We start from the raw sequence: 10,866 nt of genomic DNA, 5'->3' as shown, positions 1-10,866 counted from the left end.
TTTCTCCTTCACACAGTGTTTGATTATAAGGTATCACCACTACGTTTTATTGGTCCAGTATCTAAAAAATATTCAATTACATTATAATTATCAATATAGCATAGGTATAATATAGTTTTTACAGTTTTACACTAAAATTTTCACATACCTCCTGGAATGTCTATGAATTCAAAGAATTCCTTGAGCTTGTCCCCCTCTTCTGCATAAACCATGTATATTTCTATATTTCTAAGGAATCCTCCACAATAGTTTAAATTTACTGCACGTATGTCCCTACCATTTAGCTTGAAAGCGGTCACCGATGAATAGAAAGCTATGATGCCGGCCCACAATAAAATAACTGCTTTTAAACAATTCCTGAAATACACACGTATATTCATAAATATTCTTTGTTACTCACTAAATCATAATTTAAAGGGTGGCATCCGAATGGTAGATCCAATTATTTATTAAAAATATATCATTGGACCTTGTCAACTTTTTACTTGACAAACGACTTGACATGATTATTTCTGATTTGAAATTAAACTGTCAGAATTTATTATGTCAAACTGGTTGGTGAGTGGAAGAAAGGAATTTAGCATCCTATAAATATTATTAAGGTACTTACATCGTATTCTTTAAAAATGTCGATTATGTACGACCTTTAAGAATATAATAGATCAACGTTTTTGAATAACCTTTCTGAAATAGTATGATGTCTGATGTCTGACACGAGAACAGCTATGTGTGGTCGTTACAAAAACAATCTATATGGCGTCTTAGCTCTCGACGTGCGCACACACACAAACACACACACACGCATACACAAACGTTGAATGACAGTGGTACCATCATAACATGCCCCCCTTTTTTTTTTAAATAATTAATGACAAAATATTTTGTCACAAAATGCCGAAAAATATAATAACAATGTATGTCTGACATGAGAACAGCTATGTGTGGTCATTACAAAAAAAATATATTATATGGCGTCCTAGCTCTCGACGCACACACACACACACACACACACACACACCAACACACACACAAACACACAGACACACACACGTTGAAGGACAGTGGTACCATAACAATTTTCAATTGGAGGAGTCATTTTACAAAATGACAAGCCCCGTGCTTACTCTTCACAAACCCTCACTTCTGCATTATGCTTTTGCACAACATAGGTAACAACTACTAGATGATTTAAATTGTGTATTTATGCTTACTAAAATTTTGATTTCGGAATTTGGTTAGAGTTCTGTATCTATAGGTATTAAATAACAATTAAGACTTAAGAATTTCACAAAGTCCAGTGGGTATCAATAGAAGTAAAACGATTTTAAAATAAATTCAAACTACAACCAACTTAAACCATCAATTTTGAACCAATAATAATGTTTGTTAAAATATAAAAAACACGTGTTTATTGTTAGGATTTGGTTTCAAGGTAAAAGACTTTTTTAAATAATAATAACTTTTAGAAGTTGCGTTTTCAAAGTCACCGTGAAAAACAAAAGAAAAATTAAGGAAAAACGAAATTTTTAAACAAAATATATTAAGCATTATGTTAACACACAAGTAGAGAACATTGTAAAAAACATTAAAGATGATGTTATTGAAAAGCTAATTTCTATAAAAGCTGAGGCCAGAGAGTGTTACAAGACTAAATTGTTCTATCCTTGGTGGTAATGTTCAATATATTAAAGATGGCAAATTAAAAATGAAAACACAAGGGATGCTGGAACTGTTGAGCCGACATTCTTCTGAATATTTAAACGAAAAATATTATGTACAACTAATTTGAATTTATGTAAATAAGAATACATATAATATACACACATAAAAATATAATATTTATATAATATATATCTATAAGCTTAATGTAAATAATTAAATACCTATTCAATACATTTTTAATGTTACATATTAATAGTATTGCTAATTATTTCCCAGTTTGTTAGAACGAGTGTTGTTTGGAGACTCTGTTGTTTACATTCATCTAAAGAATTTGAAGTATTATACAGTTATTATTTTCTAAGTTGATATTACATTTCTATTTATTAGTTAAATTTTGTAATTAAAAATTTGTATACATATTTACTTGTTATTGGTAAAGATTATTACAAACTGATCCTGCACTCTGCGTTGCTTATAATTTATGTCTTTGTACGTACATAAAACACTTGATGTAAATAAATAAATACTCATTACAATTTTAATGTTAGATAGGTATTGTATTATTTGCTAATTATTTCCCAGGTTGTTAGAACAATTAGTGTTGACTTGACTCTGCTGTTTACATTCATTTGAAAAATTTGAAGTATACAGTTATTATTTTGTAAGTTGATATTACATTTCTATTAATTAGTTACCTTTTTTATTTAAAGAATGGTTTTTTAATTAAATTGGTATACATATTTACTTATTACCTACTTATTATTGGTTATTATTGGTGGAGATTGTTACAAACTGATCCTTCACTCTACAGTAGGTATATCTATATTATATATATATAAGTATAATGTAAATAATTAAATACCCATTTTATACATTTTTAATGTTACATGATAATAGTTGTAAAATATTTCCCAGGTTGTTAGAACGAGTGTTGTCTAGACTCTTCTGTTTACATTCATTTGGAGAATTTGAAGCATACAGATTTAATTTGTAAGATTATAATATTAGATTGTTAACTATAAGCTATCACTTGGTTTTAAAATGATTTGTTTTATATGTGGATCGAACTTTGGAAATTGGAAAGCATTAGTATGTCATTCATATATTTAATAAATAAATAAATAAATGAATACATAAATGAATAAATAAATATTTCATATTTCATTCATTAAAATGTCATAGTACTTATAGTTATAGATGTGTCGGAACGCGGACAAAGGGCAACTCTTTCACTAATCACCTTGGTAGGTTCAATAATTCAATTTGATGTATGCCATTATACAGTAACATTCAAATAACTACTAAGTTATAGGTGTTGCGTTTATGGGCTGGCTACTGGGCTAATGGTCTAATGTAAACTAGTATAGTAGGTAGTAGTTACTCTATATTATGTTTGGGACTTGTATAGGCAACATATCGTACACATTCTTATCAATGTCTGTCTTGGTCAATAATAATTATTACTGATTAATGGCTAGTTTTAGTCTTTAGACTTTTTGGTTTACACATTTTGTACATAAGTGTCTAACTCGCGTCATATGGTTCAAACACGGAACACACGAAAGTAAGTAGTTGTCTGAGGTCTCTAAAATCTTAAATATTTGCTAAAAGGAACTTAATGATTTATTATTACAGTTTTAAGTTCACACAAATACACAATTTACTATATCATGGTTTTCAAAACTGAAATATAATATGATGTAGGTATCTACGAAGAACTAGAGAGTCAAGCTAATATATTGAACATTTTTGAGCTGGTTACTAGGGTAATGGTCTAATGTAAACTGGTATAGTAGGTACTCTGTATTATGTTTGGGACTTATATAGACAACACATCGTACACATTAACAAACTTGCTATGTTGCTCATAGGTCAGAGAGAAAACAAATACCTAGTGCACTGACATATAAACTTAAAATTTTGAAGGTAATATATTGCGGAACCAGTATCTAATTTTAATAGCACGGATCATCTAAACATATTTCAATTTCAAAGAACACATAACAAGTTTGGACATTCAGTGTTCTGACAATTAGATGTGAATTTTGGAACATAGGTGGTAACTTAAAAATATTAAATAAAATTCTATTGAAGTGCACAATTATGTGAAAATTGGAAACATTATATTTAATTTAGGCAAAAAACCTAACCTTAATTGGCTTAATACTAAATTTATTATAACATTAGTGGGTATTGTTATCAATTATATGTGGGTTATAGACTAAAGTATACTCATTAGGACAATGACTTAATATAAAATAATTATTTCATTATTTTTATTGCTATCAACATGAATTTAAGAAAATATATATTTTATACCTAATTTAAAATTTAAGATTTTGAAATTTAAAATTTCAGAAAAGGTATCTGTATATTAAATATGGCAATCTACATCCAAGTGCAGCAAAACGAGCTCTGCTTTAATATATTTAACACACAGTTAACATTTTCACTGAAGTACTGTGTCCATACCGACGCTAGCACTAATGATACATGGTTTTCTCTATAAGTTTGATATTCAAATCAACCTTCTGTAATGTGCAGTGAAGATGATTTGCACCGTACTTTTAACAATCATCTATTGATAGCTGAGCACGCAACGTGAATTGAATTTGCTACTCGGGACACGGGTAAATACCCATAATTACCTCCAACAAAAAGGAATACAATTAATTTTAATTAACTATTCAGGTTGTCACATCATGATACATGGCACCAGAAGTACTAGATGGATCCATCGATTATTCAAGGGATCCATTTTTAAGACTAGACATGTAAGCATTTGGATTAATATCATGGGAATTGGCAACTAGGTGTACAGCACAACTAGGAGCTGTACCACAATATAGGTTACCTTTTGAAGAAGAAGTTGGATAACATTTATCATTTAAAGACATGGTAGAATGTGTAGTGCATAATTAAAAGGTTAAGATCAGCTTTTAAAGATTACTGGAAATCACATCCAGTAAGAAATGTTCTTAAAATATTGCTTCTAATATATTATTACTGTTAAAATTATTCTTAGGGCTTAATAGATTTATGTGATACAATGGAAGAATGTTGGGAACATTTTTCTGAAAATAGACTATTGGCAGGGTGTATAGTGGACCGCTGCATAACATGGCAATGTCGTGAAGATGATGAAACAGCAGTAACAATGTTACTACCATAAAATATTTTATTTGTATAATTGCATAAAATGCATCAGTAACATAGTTTGAAAAATACTCTCATTCAGACATTAAATATTAAAGAAAAATATGTATTCAATGACCAATACAAATACAACTGACCACAACAATGCTTTAAATGCAAAAGAAAATGTGACATATTATTTTAGGAATTATTAATTCAGCTAAGAGAAATATATTATCAGGATCCTTGTATTAAAATATTTTCTATGTTTTTATTTAAAAATTAAAATGTAATAATACATACCTACGTTGATAAAATAAGTAAATGTCCTTATATATGACAAAAAGAGTAATCGCATTATACAAATTACAATCATATACCAATTCTAGAAAATTCTAATTTAAAATTAAATCGTTTTGTTAATGTAGGCACTCTTCTTCATACACCAACTAAATAAACGCATCATTGTAAAATCTTTAAATTTATTGCTCAACGCAGAAGTAAAACGTGAAAATCTATTGTCTTATTGTCAATAAAATAAAAAATAATCTCTTAAAAGAGAAATGAAGTAACATCAATTTTTTAAATAACCCAAAACATGTATTATATTACTTAGCAATACAGAAGTTTACAAATGATCATAATAATTAATATTAAATGTGAATGATTATTTAAAAATTTTATTAGTTATGAATACCCATATTTATCCATTTATTCATTTCCTTGACGTTTCTTGTAGTGATTCATTGAATTTTGTTAATTGCTCGAGTGTAAAACCCAGTTTCTGCAAAAATTTAATTCAGACATCAATTTTTGGATACTTATAAGTAATAATTTAGATATCTAGGTATGTTTTCTTTAAATACAAATAGTACATTGAATTTCAATTCAAAATACAATTCTGTTGGTACCTTAATATAATTTAAAGCCCAAAGCCCTAGAAAACCACACAGTTATTTAGTTTTATTTTTAGATTCTGAGCGAAGTGATTTCATGATAATGTGTCTTTTGTTCTGTTTGTCATGACCATTTGTTGGAGTAAAATGCTATATAGAAAGATAAATCATCGAATTTAATAATTTATCACATCCGGTACACACTCGACACCTACTATACCTACATCAGAGTAGTATCCACTTATAAAATTAAAAACCGTAGAACTTTAATGTTGGTTTATAAATAAATTCTTAATTATTTCTAAGTGTACATAATCTGAGAGAAATTCTAGTGGGGAGGGGGGTTGAACCAACAGTCTTGTAAGTACATATATGTTTAAATGAAAAGCCAAAACCACATTATTTATTTATTTATTTTGTGGTTGTTTAATGTCTTAGTAAAATCATACATTTAATTCGGACCTAAAAAGTTCTAACTATGTGAAAAAAAATATTAACTAGTTTAAAATTAAAAGCAATAATATTAAACTTTACTATTTACTAATATTAAAAATTTTAAATATTAATTATGTATACCTTTACGGGCAATTCGATTGTCTGCATTTCTCCTTCACACAGTGTTTGATTATAAGGTATCACCATACGTTTTATTGGTCCAGTATCTAAAAAATATTCAATTACATTATAATAATCAATATAGCATAGGTATAATATAGTTTTTACAGTTTTACACTAAAATTTTCACATACCTCCTGGAATGTCTATGAATTCAAAGAATTCCTTGAGCTTGTCCCCCTCTTCTGCATAAACCATGTATAGTTCTATATTTCTAAGGAATCCTCCACAATAGTTTAAATTTACTGCACGTATTTCCCTACCATTTAGCTTGAAAGCGGTCACCGATGAATAGAAAGCTATGATGCTGGCCCACAATAAAATAACTGCTTTTAAACAATTCCTGAAATACACACGTATATTCATAAATATTCTTTGTTACTCACTAAATCATAATTTAAAGGGTGGCATCCGAATGGTAGATCCAATTATTTATTAAAAATATATCATTGGACCTTGTCAACTTTTTACTTGACAAACGACTTGACATGATTATTTCTGATTTGAAATTAAACTGACAGAATTTATTATGTCAAACTGGTTGGTGAGTGGAAGAAAGGAATTTAGCATCCTATAAATATTATTAAGGTACTTACATCGTATTCTTTAAAAATGTCGATTATGTACGACCTTTAAGAATATAATAGATCAACGTTTTTGGATAACCTTTCTGAAATAGTATGATGTCTGATGTCTGACACGAGAACAGCTATGTGTGGTCGTTACAAAAACAATCTATATGGCGTCTTAGCTCTCGACGTGCGCATACACACAAACACACACACACACACACACGCATACACAAACGTTGAATGACAGTGGTACCATCATAACATTCCCCCCTTTTTTTTTTAAATAATTAATGACAAAATATTTTGTCACAAAATGCCGAAAAATATAATAACAATGTATGTCTGACATGAGAACAGCTATGTGTGGTCATTACAAAAAAAATATATTATATGGCGTCCTAGCTCTCGACGCACACACACACACACACACACACACACACACCAACACACACACAAACACACAGACACACACACGTTGAAGGACAGTGGTACCATAACAATTTTCAATTGGAGAAGTCATTTTCAAAATGACAAGCCCTACTGCTTACTCTTCACAAACCCTCACTTCTGCATTGTGCTTCTGCACAACATAGGTAACAACTACTAGATGATTTAAATTGTGTATTTATTTTTTTTTTTTTTTAGAATAGTAAACCATTTATTAAATATAATAAAAATACTAGTACAAATTAGTATACTAATTAAAACATTTTAAAACATTTTTGGTGTAGCTACCTTCTTTAAGCGTAGCTTAAATTTATGCTTACTAAAATTTTGATTTCGGAATTTGGTTAGAGTTCTGTATCTATAGGTATTAAATAACAATTAAGACTTAAGAATTTCACAAAGTCCGGTGTGTATTAAAAGAAATAAAACGATTTTAAAATAAATTCAAACTATAACCAACTTAAACCATCAATTTTGAACCAATAATAATGTTTGTTAAAATATAAAAAACACGTGTTTATTGTTAGGATTTGGTTTCAAGGTAAAAGACTTTTTTAAATAATAATAACTTTTAGAAGTTGCGTTTTCAAAATCACCGTGAAAAACAAAAGAAAAATTAAGGAAAAACGAAATTTTTAAACAAAATATATTAAGCATTATGTTAACACACAAGTAGAGAACATTGTAAAAAACATTAAAGATGATGTTATTGAAAAGCTAATTTCTATAAAAGCTGAGGCCAGAGAGTGTTACAAGACTAAATTGTTCTATCCTTGGTGGTAATGTTCAATATATTAAAGATGGCAAATTAAAAATGAAAACACAAGGGATGCTGGAACTGTTGAGCCGACATTCTTCTGAATATTTAAACGAAAAATATTATGTACAACTAATTTGAATTTATGTAAATAAGAATACATATAATATACACACATACAAATATAATATTTTTATAAATATTCTAATTTTAATACCAATCTATAATTATGACTTTTCATTTTAACGAAAACTACCTACCTACATTTTTTCTCTACTAATTATTTATGACTTATTTACCATGTATTACAATGTCTACAAGAAAATCAAATTTAATTTTTATGAGTGTTTGAAGTTCTTATTTTTACAAAATTGGATAATCACTCGATTTCTCATCATGTAGCGATTTTATTATTTTTTTGTTAATCAAAAACGACTAATTTTAGATGCATGACATTTTCTCTGGTTGTTTATATCAGCATTTTCTATACAAAATAAATTTGTCGAAACTTTTTGACTCTTTTTGAACTGTTTGCGGACATTTTTAATTTTAAATTTTTTAAATATTTTTTTCACTAATTGTCAATAAAATTTTATTTGTTGAGTAAAAAAGCTTGGAAATTTAATACAATAGGCTCCTGGTATATTGTTATTATAGTAGTTAAAAAATATTAAAAATACATAGTCACAATTTTTTTTTATTAGCATTTAAATTTCAAATTTTGACAAATTATATCAAATTTAAAATTTAATAATTATTTAATAGTTAAAAATGTATAAGATTTTTAACTTTCATAGCTAACTAGCTAAGGATTAAAATTTTAAAGCAAGGTTCCATGTATATAGGTTATATATAAATTAATTTATTCTCAATAATATCATCATAATATTATATTATACTTAGTAATATCATAGATCTGACTGACCATCTTTGCTCAGAATCGTTTTTCTCATATAATGATAATACATTATCATTGAATTCAAATTTAACACAATCCATTACAGTAATCCACTTGTAACCTACTGTACAGCTATGCGACAACCACTTTTCGACCTTTTTCTTATTTATTTCATAAAGATTGCTGATACGCGTAAAAATTATTCATATGCAAAAAGCGTCACACACTCATACAAGTGTGTAACGAATAAAAAACGTCTAGTTAATTATATCAGTAATTATTTTATTGTACTCAATAATCAAGAAAATTGTCGGTATCTTACGTCTCGGGAAATATTACATAATATTATTATATAATATAGTTTGTTCTTGTAAACTCGTGGCTTAGTTATTCCCTATAAGAAAAAATGCGTGAATGGCTACGCTTTGCTGTACAGTTTAAAATAGAAGCATTCTTACATATTTATTATCTCAGTACACCATAAGTTGTGTAATGTACTTATCGTGTACCTACAGAGACAAACAATTTTTTTAAAAATAAAACACAAAATGTTGTAAAATCAATACATTCATCGCTCCGGTCAGCATTTTCAATTTAAATGCATTTAAAATGAAAATACTAGAAAATATATAATCCCAATAAATAGTCCTGTATAAAGAAATTTGTCTTAATATTTTTAAAATTATTTAAATTAATTTATAAGTGAACAAATTATTGCTTATATTATAATATACCTACTATAGTTCTTCTATTATTTCAAATTTTCAAATAATATTACTTACTATATTTTATAGTACTTACTTTACTTTATTTTATTTAAAAGTAAATACCAACGTAGGAAATGTTGTGAATAAATTAAAATTAATCTAAATATTTTTTATATTTCATGGTGCCAAGTAAAAAAAATTGCGTAGAATGACAATCAGTAAAAAATGTTGTTTTCTTTTTTTTATATGATTTTAAATTCCTTACGAATAATATTTTTGGAATTACACTTTGTGGAAAATGTATGAACCATTCTGTAACATTTGTTACTAACAAATAAATAAATTGTGTAAATAAAATAAAAAAACGTACGACAGGAAAAACGGTCACCCATCCAATTACGTAGCATAAAACCACTGCCTGAGCCGAAGGAAACTCGATAGAATCCCACGACTGCCAGAGGTTGTCCCATCGATTGTATCATCTAAAAGAAATATGTTATTTAACTTACAATTTTATCATTATAGTAGCAAAATAATTTATATACTTTCGTAATTTTAATGAATTTCGTATTTTTTTCATACAATATACTTTCGTTTTACGCTGTTTCTTGCTTATTTTTACCAAATTTAGGAAAACCGTTTAATGAGAATTAGTTTGTTACGCCTAAATATCCATTCTCCAACTTTAAACGCACATAATATAAAAATATTTTGACTATAATACCTATATTTTAGATATCTTTTAATTTTGAATTTAAATATTTCAAAAATGCCTCAAAAATCCTAAAATGCTCTAAGCAAATTACCTTAAAATTTAAAATTATGAATAAATGCAATTAAATGCAAATTTTAACTTCTTATTCTGATTCAAAAAACATGAAACGTGTATCTACCTATGTTTAAAAAGAGCATCTTGTAGCTAGATTAGGAAAACAATTCAAAGTGCATCGAAATCTCAGCCAAATTATCATGAAATTTCATGATTATGAATTTTCACTTACTTAGTAGGAACTTTTGAATGGATTATAACAATATGTTGTTAGTGCATCGATACAAAAAAATTAATCCCAGAGACATTTATAATATAAAGTTCATCTTTCTTTCTTAATATTATTATGAATAATACATTAAATTTAATTTTTAGTATTTACTATTACTTTATTGTCTTTGAAAACCA

General features: G+C 27.6%; 1 protein-coding gene across 5 annotated transcripts in view; it reads right to left on the bottom strand.

The window, feature by feature from the left end:
- LOC107882151 overlaps window positions 1-10,866 on the bottom strand; it is a 24,514-nt gene that overhangs the window by 832 nt on the left and 12,816 nt on the right. For 2 of the 5 annotated variants that reach the window (XM_016805282.2, XM_016805281.2), the window contains exons 3-5: window positions 6,443-6,651; window positions 6,270-6,355; window positions 5,495-5,581 (exon numbers count right to left, since the gene is read on the bottom strand). In XM_016805282.2, coding sequence (XP_016660771.1) covers window positions 5,513-5,581; window positions 6,270-6,355; window positions 6,443-6,651 — 364 coding nt within the window. In that variant the 3' untranslated portion in view covers window positions 5,495-5,512. Of the gene's footprint in view, window positions 1-243; window positions 358-5,383; window positions 5,582-6,269; window positions 6,356-6,442; window positions 6,652-10,866 lie in introns of those variants that run through there. The other 3 variants (XM_029486147.1, XM_008185913.3, XM_016805279.2) reach the window with 3 other exon arrangements.

This window comes from Acyrthosiphon pisum, chromosome X (assembly GCF_005508785.2).
Source record: "Acyrthosiphon pisum isolate AL4f chromosome X, pea_aphid_22Mar2018_4r6ur, whole genome shotgun sequence".
NCBI classification, from domain to species: Eukaryota; Metazoa; Arthropoda; class Insecta; order Hemiptera; family Aphididae; genus Acyrthosiphon; species Acyrthosiphon pisum.
This window is presented reverse-complemented; position numbering and strand designations above follow the sequence as displayed.